The 25,066-nt window shown below is 38.3% G+C and overlaps 1 protein-coding gene across 4 annotated transcripts in view; it reads left to right on the top strand.

The window, feature by feature from the left end:
- The window catches only part of SCAPER (S-phase cyclin A associated protein in the ER), a 197,943-nt gene that overhangs the window by 103,460 nt on the left and 69,417 nt on the right, over positions 1 to 25,066 (top strand). For all 4 annotated transcript variants that reach the window (XM_067305181.1, XM_067305183.1, XM_067305185.1 and 1 more), the window contains exon 23: positions 7,546 to 7,672. In XM_067305181.1, the coding sequence (XP_067161282.1) occupies positions 7,546 to 7,672 (127 nt within the window). The remainder of the gene's footprint in view (positions 1 to 7,545; positions 7,673 to 25,066) is intronic.

Raw genomic sequence — 25,066 nt, 5'->3', positions numbered from 1 at the left:
TGGTGTGAAACTTGTTCTTGCAGAGAAGTTAAATGCCTTTAACAGTACAGTTCGTTCCTGTTTTCCTTATGGTGTATCATTGCATTCACAAGACAAATATACCTTGCAGGTTTGCTTTGTATAGTAGGCTGGGTTCCGGTTAGGCCAATTATAAGATATTATACCAAAATATTGATTACTGGAAAGAATCAGGTGATCGGTGAAGGTGGAAATATTTGTGCAGAATTTTTTTTCAAATACTTGTGTGAAATGCAAAAGAGCTGAAGTGCTTAAAAAAAAAAAAGTAAATAAATCTCTGCTTTATGAGAAGTCATCATTATTTGATTGCAGGTTCCATTTTCAGTGAATTGCTAGAGCATTCTTACAGCAATTCAAACCTATTCAGAAAGTAATCTTGGTGGAGAATTTTCATCAGTTTTCAGATAGCTCCCATTTTCAAGACTAAAGTGTCTAGGTAAAATGGCATTTTGCATGTCACTCCTAGAGCTATGAGAGTATGCTGGAGCGCATGGAGAATACTGCAGTGGGGGCAAACTGCTGGCAGTCCGGACTAGTACAGAAGCTAAATGTTGCTTCTCGGGGTTATGCTGGATCCTCGTATTTTGGGCCAGGCAGGCACTGCCGCAGACGTTCTCAGTTGTCGGCAGGAGCGGGCGGCGGGGGAAGAATTGGGGCAGTGTGCTGGGCTGCGGTGCTGGCGCCGCTGGGCACGAGCCTGCGTGCCGAGCGGCCGGCGCCCCTGCTGCACACCCTTGCACACCGTCTAGTTCTCTGCCCGGGCATATTTATCCTTCTTTACATACATTCAACATACAGCCAAGAAAGCGTGGATTTAAATGTGGAAGAGCTGAAAATATATCAATGTTGCTATTTTAAGGTTTATTTCTAGAGATGAAACGTGGCCTATAAATATTGGTGGTGATTTTTTTTTTAGCCTGTAAAATATATTAAAACTGCTAAAGATATTTAGCCTATGCTAAAAAGAAACCCTTAACTTACACAAGAGTTTGTTTTAATTTTATTTATTTATTTATTTATTTAATCTGCTGTGTAAACCTTTAATAAGTATCCCTCATTTGCCCATTTACACTGCAAAAATGTCAGATAATATGCTTTTATTTGCTGAACTTACTGTTTATTAAATTTTACATTATGCTAGCACCTCAAGACCAGGCATCCTCTTGTGTGTTTTATGATATTTCTTCTACATTCTGAATTATCTGTTTGTGGGCAATACTAAAATTTTAATTAGTGAGATGTAAATAACTAGATAAAAAGGCATAAACTAACTTTCCCATTTATTTAGCCCAGTAAATTTTTCAGTTATTTGTAGTTCCTTGTATGGCATAGCAAGGATTGGAGGAATGCAAAGCTTGGGGCAGAAGGAGGATTAAATAATTGTTTTGAAATGGTTGGATTTGGACTCAACATTATTTCCACATAATCTTTGGAGCAAGCCCTGATAGTATGCTGCATTAATCTACAATATGCGCAGAGCGTGTGATATGCCATCTTTCCAGGTCTCTTTGTAGCAGCGATAAATTCTATATCCAAGCACAAGTCATCTCGCCTAGTCCTTTGAAACAGTCATAAAGAAGATGATTCTTCTCCCTCCATGATGCTGCCAAGAAGTCAGTTTAAAGAGTATTAAATTAAAATAATTTCTCCAAGACTCAGGCAGTTGGTGGAAGAAGGGAGTTTTTATTTCCCTTCTCTTCCCAATACGAGCATGCAGCATATGATACTTCTTTGGCAGAAGACCAAGATATACAGTAGGATATGAGGAAGTGAGAAGTAATTCTTTCATCTGGCGGAACTGAAAATTTATTCCTCATGTTTCTTATGGCACAATGCTGAAAATACACTTGCGAAGTGTGTCTTTGGGTAAAAGAGTCTAGAAATATTTCTAAAAGAAATGGAAAGCAGGAGGTTTCTCCTGGAGGGTTAGTACTTTGTTACGGTGTTTCTTCCACGGAGGATGGAAGTTGAACACACCGTTTTTCTCCTGCTTCTGCCACATCTCCCTGATTGTGGCATTCTTGCTTTAAGCTTATGTCGAGTGGAATCACAGTTCTGGTTTACCGTGGGGTCAATTACAGACCTCTTGTTTTCAGTGAGGTAGAATGTACCATATGTCTTTTTAAATTCTGTTGGCATTAGGCTGACTATAACCACAAAGCCTAAATCCACAAAGCCACTGATATACGAGCATTATAAAATTATATAATTTATAATTTTATAATTTATACAATTTAGCATCTCTAGGTACTTTTCAGTCCATCCAGGCAATCACAGGCCTGTAAGTCTGATCTCAGTAGAACGTGTTAGAAAAGATTTTGAAAGAAGGTATACTTAAAGATACGAGTGTAAAAATAAAATGATATGTAATTCAACTTGTTTATCAAAAGTAGATTGTGCCGATCCAATGTAATAGCTTTCTAGGGTGTGACAATGGTTTTACAGACGAAAGTAATGTAGCAGAATTTGTTTTACGTGGGCTTCAGTAAGGCATCTGAGACTGTGCTGCCTGGGAAGGTTAGTAGTGAAGCTGGAGAAGGTGCAGACAAATCGTGAATCGCAGGGGCAGTGAAGTATTCGTCCTGTCCTACAAGCAGAAAAGGGAAGCTTTAGGCTGAAGGGAGGTTACTAACAAAGTTATCCAAGGGTAAGTATTGGGCTGGACTTGTTAAATGTTTTCATGATGGCAGTGTTACAAAAAGTAGGAGTTGAAACTTGCTTATGAGCTCAAAATGGAAGTGGGAGAAGAACCTGCCTGTTGGTTGCCTGTATGTTTTATAAGAGCAGCTGGAGCCTCTGGGATCTGCGATAGCAGGGAGCCAGGCATGATGCTCTGTCTTCCCAGTCCTGCTTTCAGCTGTTGGAAATACACTGTAGGACTGGCAAAACAGACCTGTAACCAGAAGAGAAATCACTTGCCTGACACATTTCAACATTTTGTCTGCAGTTTTTACAAATAGTTATTTGCTGTTTTAATTGAATGAGATGCTAGCTTGAACTCAGATCCTGGAAGAGGAAATAAATTTAATATCCTTTCCAAGTAGTGTGTGTGTGTATAGATAGAGAAGGAGAGCTCATGTGGAAAAAACTGTTTTGTTTGTCACTAATACAGTCTTATTCGTCTTATGTGAAAATATTTATAGTTAAAGCTAGTCAATAAAAATACTCTCTGTGTGAATATACCAGGTTCTAAATATAGTTAGATTCAGTTTTCTGATTAGTGAAATACACTTCAGCTGAACCTTCTGACAGATCATCCGCCTCCAGCGTGAATCTATGCAGTCGTGTAATTTGAAGGCGTTAGTGCACTAGTGCTGTGACGTAGCAGTCCAGCCTTTTAGTTCACGAAGTACCTGACTGTTACCCTGTGTAGCTTTAGATGCACAAGTTATGTTCTTTGCAGAATCAGAATAGATGTTAGCTTGTGGTTTGTACTCTGCCACATGCCAGGTCTTTCACTTAGAAAATTTAGTATAATAGTAAAGTAGGAAGCAACTCCCCATTTTGGAGATACATATTTCAGTTTTGCTCCATTATATTTGGGGTTTAGCCTGTGTTTTACAGTGTGCTGTCATTACACTGTCACGAGGTTGGGACCCACAAACATTCTTGTACATCTAATCCCAGAAGGAGCCTCAATGTCTTTACCCTGAGGTTTTCCTGGTCCCTTGGTCCTGGCCCTCTTGGTAGGCTTCAGCGCAAGCCTTCTTGCCCGTGAGTGGCCCAGGCTCTCTTCCCTGTTTCCTCTGCTCTCTGTCCCAGGGTGTTTTCAGAAAAAAAGAGAGAAGTAGGGGGCTAAACTTTCAAATACTGATATACCATTTTCCTTAGAGTAGAAGAGTCGGTCTTTTCCCCTTGTAATCATTGTAACAGATGCTGAAGTTTAAGCATAACTATGTCTGATGTATCTCCTTTGAAATATGTCTCTGCTGAGGTAGGGAAAAAAAAGTTCAAGGAATACCTTTGTCTGAGACACTTAACAAATACATAGTGTTATGTTCCCCTGTAGAATAAAGAAAAATACTCCTCAGAACTGATTGTTTTTGTGAAACCTGGAGTTGGTTATCTCTGACAGAGATGGCGGAGAAATATCCGAGGTGCTTCTCCGTCATGTGGATGAGTTCATTTGTCCTGTCCCATGTTACCCCTGGCAGTTAATAGTAAAGGTCTCTTAAACCCTTGAGAATCCCACTGAATACATCACAGGGTTTTTCCTATCCCTTCATTGCTAGCCTTACTGGTGTAAATCCAGTGGTTAAGACTTTGAGCAAAAGTTTTTTCTTACTCTATTTGCAAACACTACATTGTGCCTTTTACGTGGAGGGGTTCTTCTGGTTGTGCCAAGTGAAGGGAAGCAAGGAACCAGCAGCACGCCTATGGTTTGCATCAGAGCATAGGCGGGCAGTGCAAGAGAGTCATTCCTCCTCTGAGAGCTCATCTAGTGCTGTTGTTAGAGTTTTAACATTTTTTGGTCCTAATTTTCTTTAATACTTAAATTTTCAGATAAGATTTTTCCTATGTGTAGATATGAGAAGATAAGTTGTAAACTCATTCCATTTAATAATATTAAGAAAAAAAATAAATCAGAGTTCTGTTTTCACTGCTCTCACAGTTCATATGGTCTTAAGTGTGTGCATGTATGTAAAATGTCGTTGTTGCATTTTCCAATGTCCTTCCCGAGTTTTTAGTATTCTGTCTCAGAAGAACAAATATTACATAATATTTAACATATTTTAAAGTTTTCAATAAAAAAGGTTTTGTTCAGCAAAGAAATCATCAATCTATTCAGTTCCTCTTCATTGATTAGATAGGCATTTGAAAATGTTCATATTATAAAATCATATGGAAAAGCTATAGATGGTTTATTTTATATCATATATAAATCAGGAAGTGGGTGTAAGAGGTCAAACAAATTCAACATAATTTTGGGAAAGAACGGATGTTCCAATCATTATGTAGTTTCTTATTACTACTAAAGAGTACCACTTCTGTAAATGAACATCATTCCATAAGAAGCAACTGATTTAAGTTAGTGTCTTAAATTTGTGGAAAAAGAAAATACTTGCAGAATTAACAAAGTCTACTTCTGCAAAAGAGGATATAATGTGTTTTCACTTTTCTAACTTACTAACTTCTATGGGATATGACATTAAGTATCTGTCAAGACTCACAGTGGTGTATGACCAGTTATTCTGCATGAAAACAATTGAAATTTCCGTATGTATACAAAGGTCTTTCCAGACTGGAAAGGACAGAAGGAAACTTGTCAACAATTATTTTCCATTTGAGTTCCTGTTCTTACTGCGGGCAGTGCCTTGATTAACATTACACATTTTGTATTCTGATCACTGATACAGATGAAATCTTTCCTTTCTCATCAAAAGAGGTTTCAGATTTGTCATGTAGGAGAGGATTTTATCTTTTCTCCGTGATACTAAGATTAGGAGAGTCCCTTGCTTTATAAACCTACATGATTAACCTTGATTGAATTCCATTCCCCTGATGATAAATGAAGCGAGTAGAACTTGCTGTCTTCCATCAGATGGAATTACAATATAGTGTTTTGTATTTTTTCAGTGCTTTATATATGCTTTAATCATAGAAATGGGATAGAGTCTTTATTTTTGTTTAATGTGCTAGGATATGGACCAGAAAATAGTCGTTCTGAATCATGTTCTGTAAGAATCCCTGAAATATTGTACTTCTAGATCATACTTCTGGACTGCAGTGATTTTGCTTTTTATTGGTGCTGCAGTCTGCTCCTTAGGCTCAGCAGAGTCAGTGCTCGTTTGGTTTGCTATCCAAGTCCTGCAGTTATTTGTGTTTCAGCTTTTAATTTTCTTTCCCATCTTTGTACCTGGTTTACTGAGTTAGACAGAGATTTCCTCCAACTTCATTTTCCACAGAGGTGGAAAATTTCAGCAGGGCAGAAAATCTCATCAGGACTTAATCCTTCCTTATTTTTCCTGTCATAGAAAAGTTCACTGGCTGAATATCAGTGGATTCAGGTGACCAGCGGGTAAGAAGTCCAAGTCAGAAAATTCTGACAATCGTTTTTATTTTTACTTTCATTATGCATATATGTATTTTCAGAGTCTTTTGAGGTCTTTTTACAAATCTCCTTATTTCTTTAAAGAAAAAATACACAATACCTGCTTCTTAGTGATACATCAGAAGCTCTCTGTTCAGGTCTTGCCCAAAATTAATATTCTGAATTTTTTTGATACACGTGACTATTGTGGTACATTCCACAGACATGCTGTCTCCTTTTGCACCTCTCGGAGGCTAGTTAAGGTAATCTTCTCTTTCCGGTTAGTCTGTGAGTGCTTTCTGACTAGCCCTGTCATGCTGATGTTCTGCCCTTTTGCATTAAGCATTGAGATCCTTCCTCTTTTCCTTCCTTTTTTTCCTTCCTGTGGAGCAATATTTGCTTCTAATCACACCAGTGTTTCTCCTGCTTATTCTGCTGTGTTACCAGCTTTCTTCCACTTTGAGTACAAATTCCTATACTAGATCAAACCAAAGGTCCACCAAACCTTGAGCCTGTCATTGAGTGGCAAATAGCAGATACTGAGGCAACAGTTGAAAAGCAGAGGGTAAGTACTGAACGATACTTCCACTGGTTTCTCACAGTGTCTGGTCTGGCATTTGTCTCACCTACCTTAACGTATCTACAGCTGCACAGTCTACATCTGAGCTACTCGTTGACTTCATGGTCAGGGCAAAGAAATATGCTATGAGTGTGTTTCATCTGATTTATTTTAGAGTTTGGGATGAGATGAAGGGTGCCCTGGAACTGCCCATTTCTCCTCACTGCCAAACAAGGGAGTAGAGCTGATTAGCCCAGTTGTAGATATGTAAAATGGAAGTGAATCCCAACCCATATGTGTCTACATCTCTTTCACCTCTGCATTTTGGCTTCATTACTGACTCTCATTAATAAAATGCCCTTTCTGAGGTAGTCTGCAAAGTCACTACTTTTCACTTATTCAAATAACCCTGAAGAGCCATTTCTTTTATGATGCCTATATGAAATTAGCCAAGTAGTCTGCAGTTCTATTTCCCTTACTCATCTCAAGAGTGAACTACTCAGCCAAGTGGACGGGAAGGATTGAATGATGGAAGAAAAGGACGAAAGCGTACTGAAAAGGAAGCTGACAAAGACTAGCAGGAGAAACTATGGAAGCAGAACAGAGAAATTATTGAGCAATAACAGAAACAAACGTACAGCTAATAAAGAAGTGCCTTTACTGCTATACTGTTCACACAATTTCTGTGCCATTTTTATTAAAAAAAAAAAAAAAAAAGATCACAGGCATGGTAAGCTGACCTTACTTCCTTGCTGTGTTGCACATTCTAGGTGCTTCTGCAGTATAGATAATTTTAATACTTTTACACTGATATTCATGATTGTTTTATTCAAATTCAGCTTAATGGAGTTTCATATTCATTACAAAGATGAAATTTTGCTAGAATGGAAGTGTTTTTTGCCTTAACTGTTCTTTGTTTTTTTGTTTAATGTTGAAGGTTACAGCGATTAGTAAAAGATCTTCAAAAGCACCTCCAAATGCAGGATAGCTGTTCATTGCCGAGCAACAAGGTTTGTGCTCTGGACAGGACTTTAGGAGAGATCTCTCGTATTCTGGAAAAAGAGGTATTGTGACTGTTACTATATAATTCATGATTAACCTATAAACTACGTTGCCTTCAGATAGCATTGGTTTGAATCTGAGAATGTTTTAAGCATTTATGTAGGTGAATACAATAGGAGAAGCTTTCAGGTTTCAGAGCATATCCGAAAGGAGATCTCCTCTTGAAGTTAAACTTTCCAAATGGGCAGGCTGTTACGTAAGAGAGAACTCGTTATATTCCAGCACTGTACGTTAACACGTCTGGTGTTGATTCTTAGAGACAGGCCATCTAATAAAATGCAGTATCTGTTAATATGTATGGTAGTTCCTATGTTCATAGATATTCATGCCTCAGGATTTAATTTTTTTTGGTTACATGTATAAAAAATTATTTTTGAAATAAACATATTATGTATAATGATAGGGAGGACTTGGAGGACAGAAATAGTGTGTTTTCTGCTGTTTTTCCAATAAAGCTTGAAATTCACAGAGAATCTTCCCCCACCCTGAAGCCAAATCTACACCTTTCTTCAGCAGATACGTTCAGGACTCTTGCCATGAGCTTGATGCATATGCAGAATGATGTCCTTTAGGTGGAAGATGAATATTCTTTTTTGCTTTGAATAGCAACAGAGTTGCATAAGATTTTTGTTATTTATTAGTTACTTTTGACATGTATGCTTCTACCACAAGTAAACAAAGTTTATGTAAATGGATTAGATTGTTTTCCAGTTGTATTTTCTAATATTTTAGAAGACTACTAGATTTAAGTAGATTTTCAGTGGCAAATTTTATGAGTCCAAATAAGTGATTTTGTATATGAGAAAGTTTAAAAGTTGATGCAAGCTTGGAAGTTTCTGCGATGAATGTCACGAAGCATAGCTTTATTATAATAAACTGTGGTAAATACTTCTTTATTTCAAGTTCACTGAAATTTGAGTACCAAAAAGGCCATAATAAAAACATGTATGTGATGTAAAAGTCAAATTTCTTCAAAACAAACAGTGTATCGTTCATTTTCCAGTTTGTGCTAACACATACCAACTACATTAGTAAGTGGAGTGGCACTCAAGAACTGAGGAAGACTAATAAGTCTGTTTATCCTATGCCCTTTATCCTCTTGGTATAACCAAAGGAGGCTGAGCCACCAAACATCATTCATCATCAGTTTTGCTATCACGTATAGTACTTCACTGTTTGTTGTGGGTATGTGTGCACATATAAAATGTGTAGTATGCATGTTTGTAGTAGGTAAGAGTAGCTAGAAAAATTACATTTGTACAGACTGGGAGAAAGAAGTGGTGTTTGAAGCTGGAGTCTTTGGTAGATAGATGTTTTAAAGTTTCGGGGTCAGTGTAGTCTTGGCTTTCCAACAGTGTAACTTGTGAAGAAGTAAATCCTGAAGGCCAGCTAACGATTCACTTACTGTAAGTGCATGCTGTTTTTAAATTAGTTTGTTGTTCTCTGCCAGTGCTTCCTTTCTTTTGTTACTAAAATTAGAGAATGTGCTCCTACTAGCCTTCTTTGTCATTACCAATTTTTCCTGAATGGAGAACCAGCTACCAGCAGTATGATTTTGTTCCAGCAAAACTGAATGGCAAAATGCCACCTCCTGTGGATCTCTGTGTTAAAGCAATCCTTCCAGATTACACAGCACAGCAAATTGGGAGGGACTGACCGCCCCAGTGGATTGGTAATAAAGTAGGGAACCTTTCTTCAGTGGAAGCTGTATGTGAAATTGGGCTGCCTGTCAGTACTGGTTATCCAAATGCTGGTCAGCAGTCTCTGAGAAAAACCTGTCATTTTGCAATCCAGTTTTATGCACATAAGCTCACAGACCTCAGAAATCTTCACCGGCTCAAATTGATACCATATACATAGTCGCAACAAAAGAGCTCATTTGGCTCCATCCATCCAAGTTAGACTTTATGAGGTTGTTTGGAAGAGTTCAGGAAACCATGGACTGCTGCCTCTGATGCTGTGCTTGTTCTCGAAAAATGGAATGTTACGTCAGTATTAAGTTCATGTTTTTTAAAGTATATTTCTCCTCCATCACCTGCTCTACATTATATAGTACTATTAAATATCTTTGAAATTCTAAAGTTAATAGGGATTTTTAAATGCATACATAATATTAGAATTAATTCATGAATCTGCATACTATCAATCTTTATTAAATCATTCACAAAAGTAATTGAATTTGAAATTTAAAAGGTAATATTCTAGCTACAGTTTCACAGTGGATGAGAAGATAGACTTGTTTGGATCATTTTTCAGTGACTCTGAAATACTCTGCAGCTGACCTTGGTGTAACAAGCAGTGACTGCTATTACACTTTTCTGTGGTGTTGTAACAGTGGATGCTTTCATTTAGACATCAAATTTTGTATAGGCAGTTTTGCAGAATTTGTAAGTGAAAACGTGCTTGCTGAATGCTAGATCGACTGGATAATGGCGAGCTGTACTTTCGCTATATTTTCATTAGGACTGTTTTTAACCTGGGCCACTTCAGTGGTCTAGTTTATAGTACATACCCACAAACAGCTTTTACAGTAAGGGGCAAAAATGATTAGCAGAGAATGGGGAAAAGAATTTGAGCCAACTTTGATGTCACAGCCAGCGTTTTGTGGTGTTATGGCTGAATTTTGAAGCAGCACAAATACTATTGAGTTTTCCTGGAACACTACGAAGCCTTTATTTTTTGGATAGGTCTTTCATGGAGGGTGAAGATATGATGTCCAGATATGAATGTTGGGAGGATATTGTTATGTTCTAAATTTTTTCTGATTAAGTGCTATGTTTGTAGAGCCTGTTTTGTTTTATGGTAAAATGTTGGGATTTCTTAATTGGTAGTGTAGCACTTGCATCTTTTTTTATTGTTTCAACATGTTCAGTCTGCTGCAACAGTATCTTATGTCTTATAATGCAGTTTCTTGCTGCATTAGGACCAAAATATTTGAGTTTTCCAACAAAAGATGATATTCTGTATGCTCTCTCACCAACAATTAGAAAATACTTGTTTCGCATCTGTAATCATGAAAATTAGTTCTGAGAGAAACCAAATTAATGAAATCAGAGGAAAGTGTTGCATTATTGTGGTTCAGATTTGGTGTCTATACAAGTGAGAGCTCTGCTTGAAGTTTTTCACAGCTTAGTCAATATGGAACAGTTTCTAATCTCATGTTGCTTAAATAGTGATCACTGGCTAGGATACATAGTGTTCTGCCCAATATACTAGTAGTTTCTTAGACTGTAGATGAGTTTAATAGTGCTTTGAAAGAGTTATGACATTTTCAAATTCTGCAGTGTTTCTATTAATCATTGAACAATTCATTTACTATTTATTTCAAAATATAGAAACATGATTGTCTGAAGACTATAAAAAAAATTGTCTGCTTTGCAAATTACCTAAATGTCTGTTGGAAACTTTTATTGGAAAGTGTTGTATCCAACCTCTTATCAGTGGGTGTTTCCTGGGATATTTTTTAAATGAGACATGAATTACAACTAAATGGTAACTGTGAATTCTTTGTAACATTTTTCTGCTTATTGGATCTACAGTGGAGAAAGAAAAGATAAATTTGGCAGCGTTAATAGGCATGCCTCATTTTGTTGTTGTTTTGGGTTTTTACCCCCAAAAGCATTGCTTTGCCACTAGAGAAGTCTTGTTATTTCTGAGTGTCCTAATCAATAAGGTCAAGAAAGATTGATTTCAATAGCTGTCACTGTGTTTACAGCACAGATCATACGTAGTCATTTATAGAAGTGGATAGTAATTCTCTTGCTAACTTGTGAGTCAAGAAATCGGCAGACACATCTTACATGTCAGTGGGCGGTGAAAAGAGTCTTGATGGTGTCAGTCATTGACTGAGAGGAGGAGACTGACACTGTTAATTGAATTTCCCTGGAGAGCATAAAAATATACCATAATGTAGCGGGAGGAATGAGGGAATGAGAACCACACAAGCTGTCAGTGTGTGTGAGCTGATAACATTGATTTACCCTTGCTAATGGCCTGGGTTGAATAGAGAATTGCCCTAAGGGAGGACAGAGTTCACTACAATAGCTCCTTGCTGCTTACTAAAAATTCTTCAGACTTGTAAGCAGTAACAGAAAAGTATTGCAAAATAAAATTGATCCAAAAACCCACTTTTCAGTCGTACGTGAAAAACTGGATTCCCTTTCTGTTAATAGTTCAAACTGACTGAAAAAATGTATTTGTTTCCTTAAGGTAGTCAATACAGTGTCTCACCATTGGAACTCAGAGTTTTAAAGTGTTTTATCCTGACTTGTAAAGTTAATAAAAAGAGGCACCTTTTAAATAGAGTCTCACTGGGGAAATAAAGATTTATTTTACAAAGAATGAAATAAAATACTGAGCTATTATCGGTAACAGTAAACAAGAAAAATTAATACTATGAAATTTCTCAACAGAAAGAAAGGTTATTCAGTTCATTAGAAATTTCATGACCATACTAGAACAGGTGCTAAAGAGTAGAGGTTTGTATATATATATCCTTTATGCAAACTTGAATCACAACAAAGGCACATACGTAAGATTGTCAGCCCTGTCTCATTGGATTTTGCCTTCAGGTGCAATTGAATCTGACTTATAATTCCCTTTTCAACTTATTCTTCATCTGTCCTATTTCACAGTAATGAACAAGAAGCTTTCTCATTTCTGAACTTCTTTTGTAACTTGAGAATGCCTGCATGACTATTGTGGTCAACCTTGCTTTTGTTCTGCATGTCCTCCAGGCCTGCTGCACACAAGCACATTCTGCACTTGGGGCCGAGTGATTGCAGCGATATAGCAAGAAGAGTTTGTATTTAGTGTAAACTAAAAGGGGTTTACATCAGCATATTCAGTAGAAATTTCAGATTTGGGAAACCAGCATCTCTCAGGCAAAGATATGTGTTCACCACTGTCTTTTTTGAAGTCCTGTCTGTGCTTTTTCTAGCACCTTGCATGCTTCTCCTTAACACAGAATTCGTAGCCTGCTGCCGGTGCAACAAAGCAACATCTACAACTTTCACTTTGAATCCAGAGCATGATTTGAGCACTGCTAAATGAAAGAGCTGCTTTGCTTTGCTGCAAGTGGTTGTTAGATCTCCAGAGACTACCTGGTATGTCTACTTTGGCTTACTTGGATGAAGGTCTACAAATGCTAAATACTGCTCCCTATGCCAGAAAGGTATTTGCAAGTAAGCAAGTTGAAGTGCAGGTTTTGAGGATTTGACTAGGAATATGGCCATTAATTGCATATGGCCTGTGTTCATACATGTATTTTAATGAAATAAGCATAAAAGATATCAAAAGTCATGAACCACAATGTTTTACTAGTTTTAACTAGTTAATTTAAGGGGTATTTGTACCCATTAGGGTCATTTGTCTTTGCTTCCTTTAGTAAAATCAAGCAGGAGACAAATCCAGATGCTGTTCTATATGCCTAGTATTTCATCCCAAGATTAATCTACTACATATACTGTTAGGGTTCTGCTTTGTGTGTGCTCTGTATTATTGGAAAGTAGTTCTTGGTTTTTATGCATTTTCTCACATCCTTTCTGGCAGAAATCCTGAAAAGAAGTTACATTCATTTTTACTCTACTCTGTTTAAATGTATATTTAAAAAAAAAAAAAAAAAAATCCACAGCAGAACACATGCAAATGTTACCAAAAAGCCTTGGCCTTATTTGGGGAAATTGTCATATAGGACTATTCATGCTCTCAATAAGATTGGGTACACTCAGTTTAACATTTCCTGTCAATGGGCCTTCAGTGCTAAAAGAAAAACTTGTGTACCCTGCTCAAGAAGGCACAGCTGATGTTTGAAACAGCAAGGCTAAAATAGTTTCTCTGCCACAGTGATTTTGATTTTATACATGTTTATTCTTTGGAGCTAATTTTACATGTTCATTACCAAGGGCAGCAATGTATTTCAGATGTGCAAGGAGTCCGGGATCAGTTGTTCATGTTTGACTTGAGCACTCATACAGAAATATCCTATAATAGGGAACACTTTCAGAATTCATTCCTATATGCTTTAAAGAAGAGTGTATTTAACTTTCTTTAGCTTGCAGAAAATTAAGTCAGCAACTAAAATGCTATTCGTGATCTTTTATTAGCCACTTTGCCCATATTGACTAGTGCTGGCTTTCTTGTAGCAGAATTTGTAACGGAGTTTGCAGTATATCTTGTGTTTGGGTCATTACCACACTTCTACCTCCTTGCAAAGTCAGAAGCTAATTTTTCCCCATCCAACTACCCAGCCAGAGGCACTCATAAATTTAACTGCCAGAGCCCTTGCTTTGATTTATGCTTGCTGGCAAAAAAGGCTGTTTGACATTTCTTAAATAGAGAAAATGCCAAAATAGATGCAGATGACTCCAGGTAGAGGCAACAGCCAGAATGCCACTTCTCAGATATGAAAATTGTTTCACTTAGCGCGCAGACAGGTTTTAACCCTAAAGGTAGCTAGGGCTCCGTCAGCCTTGCCTGCTCGCCTCCCTGCAGGTATGGAGGCCAGGTGATCAGGAAGCTTTCTGCTTCCTCCTTTCTTCCCTCGGGATCGTCTGGGCATTGTTTGGGTACCAATTTATCATCTAGATTCTTTTAGAAACCACTGAATATAAATCTTTATATCCTATTGGTCTGACCACAGATACATATTATTAAGTCACTTCTGCTTTTAACATTTATTTCCTTAAGTGTATAGAGGTGAGCTTTACCCATCAAAACCTTTTTCTCTTGCATATGCATTAGCTGTTCCACTGACTGAAGTGTATCTATTTCTATGGCTGAGAACCTGCCTGTCAAACGGTCATCGTTTCTCAGACTTACTGACACACCAGCACTTGTAGTTTCTCCCTAAAATTTGTTTAACTTAATCCAATTTTTAAAAGTCCTACTTTTAAATGTTTAAGGTATTGCAGATGTCTTTGACAGGCCTGGGCTAGGCAGAGACTCCACACACTTATTCTGAGAGATGTGGCAGGAGGTGACCTTCGGGAAGGAGGGCAGTGACAAGCGGCGGAGGGCAGTAGCCTTTTCACCTGGCTCAGCTGCAGCTAAAACACTGTCGTTAAATCACTGTAGTTAAATGTGTGCAATACTACACGTACCATTTAGACAAGCTCTTAATGTAGCTCACCCTTCTGATCAAGAGTGTGACAGGCACGGTGTCAGTATGATCTTCTGAGGGCAACCTTGTGGCTTGGGGAATCCAAGTGCAACAGTTAACCTGCATAATTGTAATTATTTTTATACAATATGTTTCTTATGTAGGTTAGATCAATGTTTATTCTACTGGTGATCCTGTTGCAGCATTTTTAAGTGAGTGGATTTGTACTGCCCTTAGTTTTATTAGAGGCATTTGATGGAAGGGACCAACCCTGATCTCCACTGAACCATCATTTCTAGAAATGGCAGGCAGTAGAGCAGCTGAAGTTGCTGAAAGCATGTCTGCAAATGAGACCACTGTTCTGGAACTGATATTCCTCACAACGTGAGGTACAAGTTTCCATTAAAGGAGTAATATGATAGAGAAGGTCTCACAGCTGGGCGCTGGGGAGGAGGCTGCAGCCTGCGCTTGCTCTGCGGCAGGACGGAGGCTTGAAATGTTGCAGCTGTAGCAGGTATTACAGCTGAAGCTCACTCGCTTCATACAAATAGGAGCTAAAAGTACCTGCTTTGCCGTAGGCTAACTTGCAAGGGAGTTATTTTATTGCTAATTAGAAATAGTATTCTTACTGGAAACAGATTTCAGGGGAAAAGGAAAGGGTTTTTTGCAACTGAATAACATGTGAATCCATACTCTTAATTGACTACTATGTTTTAATACTTTAATAAGTGGTTCTCAATGCTTACAACCTCTAAAAAGGGTGCTCTCACTGACCTCTAATGCTTCATGTAGTGTCAGGCAACATTTTTGTTCTTGCGATTTTGAGATGGATTTTCAGCCTCCCGCTCAGCAGACATGATGCCGGTTATTTACATTTCAAGGAAACGTTTGTCGTAGCTTTCAAATACGAGGCGGTGCAGGCAGGCAGTGTTTATGCCATTGTAAAGACTGTCAGAAGTGGCTGGCTTTCACAACACGGAGTCAGGCCCGGTATTTATGTTTTATTCTCTAAACTGTTGGAGCTGATGGGTATGGTGACCATAGGCAGTGTGAAGATTAAGAGGTCAGTTTTGGGACGGCACACTGAATTCAACCTCTCCAGCTATTTATGAAACTTTGTTTTCCAATAATGCAAACTCTGAATCATCAGAAACTGAAACAATAAAATTAAAAACTGCTGAAGAACTGAGATACAGAAAATTAAATGGAGCATATTTAAGTTTTTGTACCATTCATGATAAATTTCTTCAGAAGTCTTTAAAGAGATTGTGTGTATGTATGCACACACAAAAAGAGATTTCAGAAGGCAAATACTGCATCATATAAATACTCAATGTCGTTTTTTACTTAAAGTAGTACATAAGAATACAATAGGAATTACAATTCCTAGCCTCTGATGCATTTGATTCTGGTAAAGCTGGATCAAGCCATCTAGGTAGCTGCATGTTTCTAGCGTAGCATAGAAAGACAGGACTGAAAGACGTCTGAAAGTCCTGGCTAACTGTTCTTTATAGAAGTACATAATGCCTCAGTAACCAAAAAGGTAATGATATATCTTTAAGCTTTCCTTAACATGCTATTGATTACATTTGAGTTGAATGTGATACTAGTTTTCCACATAATCATTGTTGCTTTGAATAAATATTAGACAAGATACTGGAATTTGATATCAAACTCTTGAAGTAGATTTGAATTCATAAGCTAAGCAAGAGTAACATAAAGAGGTAGTATATTTTATACTAGATGATGTGATTGAAAAAAATCAGATTGCCTTTAAAGCACACAAGCCATAGCTTGATATTTGCTGCTTCTATTTCATAATTGAAGAGAAATTCCAGGTGTGAATTAGAAGCAATAAATTTTAAAGCTAAATTTTGGCTGAAAACAACTGTTCAGGGTATAAATTAGTTCTCTTAATCAGGTAGATTGCTTGGAATAAAGGACGATTTGTGTATCTGAAAAAATATATATATATTTTATATATATATATGTTTATATACACTAATATATATTAGTATATCTGAAGAAAGCAGGAATGTTAGCAGGAGGAGCAATGACTCTTTAAAATTTGTAATTCCTGCCCTGGAACTTTGAAGGGCTGGCTGGGAATAAGACGGTGGCAAAAATCTGTGGTCCTAAATGAAATTACGATTTTTTCCCTGCAAAACTATTTTTGTTGGCTTTTATGTAGGAAAAGGAAGGAGTGGAGAGAGGAAGAGGGTAATAGATGAGTTTGGGAGTTGTGAATAGAATAGTTTCCCCATGTGAGTAGCAGAGCTTTTGTGTAGCCAAGCTACAGTCACTGATCAGCAAGGATAAGAGTATCTATACCTGTAGAAGAAATCCGGCATAAATTCTGTCTAATCCAAGGATTCTTCAAAGGCTGGGGAAATCACAGGCAATGTCAGCTGGTCAGTCACCCTCTCACTGCATCAGAAGCAGCATCGCAGGTCTTTACATATTAATAAAGGCTGAAAAGTAGTGTTTTAATGGATTTACCTGAGTCATGGACTAGTGGCTTTACCCAAATCATAGCCACACTATCAGTATTTTCTGATCATATATACAGATATGCATATGCACACACAGACACATTATATGTGTGTGTATACACATGCGTGCACAAAATGCTCATTCAACCAATTATGGTATATAGCTTTTCAAAACTGATTAATTTCTCAGTCTGATTGAAACTTTTAAAAGTTATTTAAACTTGACTAAACTTTTCATTGCTAAAATAATATTTAAATGCAAGATACCAAACTTACATGGATGTATTTGTGATTGAGAGTTATTTATATTTTTCTTGAAAATGTGGGTTGCATCACAGAAATCATCATTGTTTTGTTGTTTACTTAATATTTCCCATTTCTCCACTAGAGGACACTAATGGCAGAAACAACAGCCTGTCCTTTTAATCCTTAAAAGTAATAAAACTCTACTCAGAAGTCAAATGCTGCTTCTGTAAGAAAAATGCTTACATAAAAATTTTATTTGCTTAATACTGATATAACTTCTAAGGCCAAAGATATTACCCATTAAATTAGTTTGCGTGTTAATTTTCAAAGTGCTGTGCACTTAATTATGGCTATCTTTGAAATACAAATTAAAATGCTGGTGATTTTTATATTGGACAGACAGGCCCCAGTTCTGTTTAACTGTAGTGCTCCTATCAGCGCATGCCTAAATCTTCCTAGCACCAGCACCAGCCGTTCTGGGCCACTTAATGTGCAGATGTGCTTAGAAATTACACAGATTTTTTTTTCCTGCAGAACTTCTTATAGCAGCGTGTCACCTGGCTTTGGCATGCTACATGTTTACATAGGAAAACAGTGTAAGAAATACTGTCAAGACTTAAACATGCTTCAACACTTTATAGCATGAATATTCATATAACAAAATGGGAGTAGCCAAATGCCCACTGTTAAATAGGTAGAGTTAGGAGCCACTAGACTGTGTTGTCTGTGTTTTATGCGAATCTCGAGCACAGGCGAGGGGTGGCCAGTCGCCGCTGCTCGGGCAGAGGTCGGGGCAGGCTCCCGCGGCAGGGCTGCCCCGCGCGGCTGGCGGCGATGCTGGACTCCGGCAGCAGCCGGCAAGGCAAATTCTTGCCAAAGGCAGCAAAACCAAGGCAGCAGAGGCCCCGGAGCCCACCACCGCTGGCTCTGCATCCTTTCCACCTGCACCCTCGCAGCCGTGCAAGGGGGCCCTGTGGAGCCATTGGCACAGTCATGCTGTAGCCTACTGCCTTTCTCCTAGATATGTGATATGTGTCTTTTGGCTCTTAGCCATACAAAGATTTTGATACATAGCTCATTGGTTTACATGAAAAAGCCTCCTTTAGTGTTGAGCAATTAGCATTTAGTGGCCAAAAGGTTTTTAAAGAAAAAACACTATATTAATTTTTTTCTTTGCTTGCATCAAGGTTTTTGGGTGCTCTTCTTTCTCTCTCTCTCTCTCTCTCTCTCTTTTTTTTTAAGATAATCAAAGTGATTAGCTTGACCTTCATATTCCATATATTTATTCATACTCCATATGGAGATTGAATAAATTTTTTTCTTAGTTGTAATAGGAACTAGCAGTGCGTGCCAAATATATATAGTAGCTTTCTGGTTTTGTACAATACAAAATTGTATAATACTTGTAATATACAAATATTTTCTTTAGATAATATTTTCAGCTTAGAATATAGAAGTTGCAAGTTCTGACTGAAATCTAAAGTGCCTAAAAATGTGTGACTTATTAGGAACTGAAGGGAGTATCGTATTGTTTTAAGATCACAGATCCAATCTAATTTGTAATGGCACAGCTTATCATACAATTAATAAAATGTATTGATTAGTGAGACTAATAAACGCATTCTAAAAGCTCATGTTCCCATGTAAACTGAATTAATCTGTGTATGTGGCATGATGAAGTAAAGCAGCTGTACAGCATGGGGGAAATGAGTTAGCAGCAAATGCTCAGATTGTCTTTGACCCACTGTCAACAAAGGCGTTGCTTTCTGATGTATTTTATATTGCAGTATTAGAAAGTTCTGCTGCCAAATTTAAAAACTGCTCAAGTTTTTTTAATTTGTTTGGGTTTTTTCCAAAATTCTCACCGTCTGCCAAGCAGTGCCACATTTTGGCTTTCACAGATATGAAAGCAGGATCGCGTTCATCAGAAGGCAGAGGGAAGTAGATGAAATAAAACATTTTGCTGTACCTGCAAAGTAGAGAATACAGAGGAACAGGTCTTTCCTGCCTGGGCCAGTGAAGGGATGTTCTTTTCTGGTTGAAAAGATACTGTGATCATAAACAGTAGAAAATGACAGTAGCTAAAATTAGGACATGTTTAGATATCTTTTCAGATAATTTTATGATGTCATAGGATGGAAAAGTCGCTGTCTTCTCTACCTCTACCTCTTCCTACCTTGATAAGATGAACACCAAATTAAGGCAGAAGTTCTTGTTGTTCTGATGCAGGAGATCACACTAAATTAATGTCAGTCATGGTCTCAATGACTCTGCAGGAGACGTTTTTTGTATTCTTATTTATCCGAGACTTGAGCGGTTTTCCTCATATTGCACTGTGAAAGTAGAGTCCTCCTTTCTGTCCCAAAGGTATTTACCAGAATCACAGTGATAGTAATCACCATCCTTTTGGGGCAAGTTCTTCAGTTTTTTGCGCTGATACCAGCAAGCAGGAAAAAAAATACATTGCATCTGAATTGTTGTCTTTAGACCTTACATTTACTGTTACAGAATCATCAAGACGTTTCTATCAACAAATGCGCTGAGCTTTCTCCCCTGGGCCTAGGATGCCCTTCATTGTGCAAGCGTCTGGCTGCAGACGCCTAACACCGAGGATGGTTACCTTTATATTTGTTTCTTTTTAAGAGACAAAGCACCAAACTTAAATTGGCCACTTGAGGGGGGGTTATGGGGAGGAAACACTGCAGCTGATAAGCTTTCTCTTATTCCCTATTTTGCAGGATGTGTGCGTCTGCGGCCCGTGCTTCAGAGCATGGAAACGTATTATAAAATCTTTGTATGCAGCTTTGGGAACTGCAGCAGTGGTCAGTTCCAGTGTTGTGGTGATGACACGGGAAGGGAAGTTTTCAATCAAATTTAAAGCTGAATTAGAACAATTTAAAAAAAGATTTAAAGTCAAAATCTGAAGCTTATTAAACATACAGAATTACAGAACTTAAATAAGTGTGTTTTACCAGCCAAAACTAGAGTTCAGGCCCTTGGATTTCTGTACTTTTCCGCCAAAAATGTAATAATTTTGCCAAGACGGAGCACGACCTAGAGGATTCTGCACGTGTTCTTCCTTTGCCGTGCAGGTCACTCTAGCCTTTAGCTCTCCTGAGGAAAACACAGAACCTGAGGCTGGAGCGTGAACTCAGGCACTGAGCAAGCAGATCACATTCTTAGCAAATCTAAGATGTGAATAACACTACTCGAAATTAATTCAGTTCTTTAAACCCTTGAACTGGGAGACGACACTCTTCTGAACATATCTCCTTTCCACACTGAGTGTCCGTGGAGACACGGTTTGCAGAAGGTTCAGCAGTGTTCAAAGTTTGTCCAGCGGACTGTGCTGTACCTATCTGAACTGCCTATGGTCCAAACTGCTGGTAGTGTAGAAACGTGGCTTGCTGCGATCAGCCGTGCACTGGCTGTGACGGTAAAACCTCAGGGGCTGCCGGTTCAAAGGCAGGAGGAGCTCTTGGGGCAGCGATTTCAGCCCAACAGCCATTCCCTGTCACTGCCGGGAAGAGTCAAGAGGTCGGGGCTGTGTTGTGAGCTGCGAGTTGGAACAGGCAGCTTTATATCATCAATAATTCGTTTGCCAGAGTTTCTGTAATCTTTGGATTAACCTTTTTCTCGAGATGAACTTATAAATAGGAGCTTGTTACTAGAGGTCAGCCCCAGACTATTTTTTAACTTGTTTGCTGGAAATAGTATTAAAAGGCGAGTTCAGTTCACAGATAAGCTCTGCAGTGTTCTTATTCCAAGACTATTGAGAGGTTAATTTACTGTACACAGCGTCCGCCGTGGAAAACTGCTGTGCTGATTTCTGATTCTGTGGGATGCGTTTAAATGTTGGTAGCTTCCAAGGCTATTTGTGGCCTTTCCCTGTCAGATCTGCCATTTTTCTTCAATATCAGTTTAGAACTGATGTTCCAAGGTATACAAATTCATCTCTTCATTAAATGTTTACAGGACAAGAGATGTGTTCTAATATAGTTAAATGAGAGTAAATAACCACTGTTAATGGTTTCCTTCGTGTTCTGTTTTCCTGCATGTTGGACCTGCCTGCTGGTGCTGGCTGCTTCCCTCTGACCGCCCCAGCACAAAAGTCGAGTACTGCAGTGAGGTTATGGTGATTAGAAAATGCCCTATGCAGGCACGTTTCAGTGCCAATTTAGAGATCATGATAAAGTAACAAGTCTTTTCCTTTTTTAGAGTTTTTAAAGAACTGAAGGCTGCATTTTATGTAGTCTGCTGGTATATGTTGACACACACATATTTTCTTGAAAATATTTTTTTAAATTCTGATTTGAGACCACAATACCTAGAGGTGCCCTTTAGTCTCTGTTCTCACATGCAGAATGCTTCCCAAACTCACCATGTTAATCTACACGGCAGTCTGCCTTGTAGATGGGGTGACGGGCGAACAGTCCAGGAGGTCACAAGGGAGTGCCCAAGGCAACCGGTGGGAAAGCTGTGTTTAGAGTTCAGGTTGCTCTTGACTGCCCCACAGGTCTTCAAACAAACCACCATAGCTCCCTCTCTATATCTTCTCCCCAATGTTTTTAGTGTCTTTTGTTTTGTTTGATTGCACTAGTTTTCATAGTTTAAGATCAGCTGAAAGCTATGCTGCTCTCTAATGGCTGAAAGCTCTCCGGTAGCGCGATGTCAGCCATAGGGACCTAAGCATCAGTGTTACAAGAGATCTGTGACTTCTATATTCGCTAGACAGTTTCTTGTCCAAAAAGTTGCTGAGAGAGAACAGGACAAGATCATGCGCTGGTACTTTTAACGTATTTGGGTACTTTTACTTGTGAAATCCAAATGGCCTAGATGCTGGAGCTGCACAGGTGAGCATGCAAGCATGAACGTCATGCCAGGAGTGAAACCCCTTCTGCAAGATAACACACATTTGCCTACTTACTGTCTCTGCAGCTGGGCAGGTGCTTGGTAAGCATCCTCTGCTGCACAAGACCACTGAAGTTTGTATGGAGTGTAAACACAGAAACCAGAGGTGCTGGCTTATCTATAAGGCTTCAGAAGTACCTAACTGTGCATTTTTCTTGGAGGGATGAGATGTGAAGGAGTGGCTCTCGAGTCCTCCTTTCCCTGGTCTGCTGTGGGACCTTGGGTCCCTTAAACAATGCATGAGAAAGTAATTTGCACAGCTTGTATGTATTTGTAATAACTATGTCTTTAATGTGAATAAATACTTCCCCCTGATGGTAAGCAAATGTTACTAAGCCAGTTTTGGCTTATGTTTTAATCCTGAACATAGGTTTAGTTTTGCAACATTTTTACTTCTTGCCAGTTGACGTATGTTGCTAGAAGTTCTGTCATGGGACAAGTCACTTGTGTTTGAAAAGCAATTTGAGATCTTCGGTTGGAATGATTTATTATTATAATACTCATGTCACCAAAGAGAAGTATTACAGAGGAAAAAAATTCACTATTTAGTAGAAAATACTGTTTTGGTATGCTCTCTCCAGTGATTCTTGCTATGGGAATTTTTCAGGCTAGGTGGCTAATGAGAGTGGAGATTTTATACACATACTAATATATCTACAGATTTGTATTTGCATATAGGTATATTTATGTATTTATTTAAAGGGAAAAGAAAAGGAGCCAGCCCAAGATTCAGTTGTCTGATTCATTTTTCTAAGGTGGCTTTGAACAGCATTTCTTAGCCCCTGGCATTTTAGACAGAATCCTCAAATACTGGATAAAAGGAGAAAAGAAAATTCTTAAAATAGATTTCAGCTATATTTTACTAATTAATTATTATTTCTTCTTCATTCAGTGGGAAGTTTAACAAGTACAGAATAGAGTTGAACAAGTTCAGTGTGTTCAGATAGAAGTCAGTATGTATCAAAATATTTGTGTTTGATTCAAAAGTATCTTCTACCAGTCAGTTTTGATTGCTGAGGTCTATTCAAACAGGCTTTCCAGATCAGCTTTTTCTTCAGACATGATAGACAAGACTAACAGAAAGAGCTCTTTTGGCAGACCAAGAAAAAAGTATTTTTTGTTCCGTATCAAGTTCTTGGTTGTGGAGGTTTGTCTTAGTGGAAGGGTTTACACAGCAGTATTCTTTAAGTTAGTTCAAAAAGATTTCAAATGCTAATGTTAATATTCAAACTGTGAAGTTCCAAAGTTGCATAGAACAGCTGTCATTAAATCATGTCAGATGTCGTAAGTTGATCCTGCTCTACTTATTAACTAATAATAGTACTTTAAGAGAAGAAATGTATAGAAGTGAGTACTTTGGTACAGGACATTGGATTTCACCCAATAATTCTTGTACAAAATTAATAAATTGTGATTTAACTACGGTCATATTTTTCTGGGAGATACTCAGTTTTGATTTAAAAACTTAAAATGATTGAGAGCCGACTATATCCTAAGTATATTATGCTAGTCATTAATTACTCTTGGCATTAAAAAGTTATTTTAGTCTTACCTGACTTCATCCAGTTTCAGCTTCCAAATATTAGCTGTTACTGTGCATTGTCAGAAGTCTTCTTTCCATTCAGGTACTTCCACGCTGTGATCCAGTCATATTTTTACTTTTCCTAGCAAAAGCTAAGTTGTACTTCCGTGGTGTCTCATGATGAGGTAGGTTTTTCTGGCCCTGAATCTTCTGTTTTGCCAGTCTTCCAGTCTGTCAAATGTCCTGTGTGAAGCAGGGGCAGCAGAGCTGGATAGCAATTTTGGCCTTACTACTGTTCTGGAATATTGCATGCAGAAATCAAAAACTAGCATTACTTGATGCTCACTTTATTTCACTGTTACTTGTATTAGCCACCAACTTCTATAAATGAATTTTTTCCCCATGAGTTATTTGGTTTGATTTCAGAAGTGTACAGTTGTTTATATTATTTGAGTACTTTAATGAGTTAAATAACACCCAGAAAAGCTGCAGCACAGGTCTATTGGCCTTCTCATGTATTTCACAGATGTTGACATATGTGTATCTGGGCAGATTGCTTAGGTGGGATAAAGAATGTGTTCCTTTTTTAGTAAGGCTTTTTTAGCAGTATTTATTTTTCTGTACCAAATGCCAGATGAGGAGATGAAAACACTATTTTAAACTTTGAAAATTAGCAGGCTAAATACAAATTTGCTAAACATACTTGTATCGCTGCTTAAGCAGTGCTGCTGAAAGTGCCACAGATGCCAAACCCTGATAAAATCCACCCTATCTCGTTAATGAACAGCAAGCAGTTGTTGCCATCTGCTGCCTCTGCCGCAAAGGTTAGGCGGCCCTGGCTGCGCGATCACGGAGGACGTAATTATTGTCTGCACGAGAGTCGAGTACAAAGACGGTTCATCCCGTCTGACCGCTGCTACGCTGCGGGCCACCAAAGATTAACAGCTGCTTCTCCTTTGATTAGGTTAGGTAATAACAGTTACTTTAGTTAATAATTGGATGGATTCCCAGGCCGTGTAATTCAGGTTTAGGCTGTCATTTTTTTCTGGCATGTAGCTGAGCTGTATTCCTGGAATGGAGCCTGTAATCCTATTAGTCACTTGTCACTCAAGCCGTAGGGAGAGAG

Source organism: Apteryx mantelli, chromosome 15 (genome assembly GCF_036417845.1).
Source record: "Apteryx mantelli isolate bAptMan1 chromosome 15, bAptMan1.hap1, whole genome shotgun sequence".
NCBI lineage: Eukaryota > Metazoa > Chordata > Aves > Apterygiformes > Apterygidae > Apteryx > Apteryx mantelli.
The sequence above is the reverse complement of the archived record's forward strand: the minus strand, read 5'-3'. Positions and strand labels throughout refer to the sequence as shown.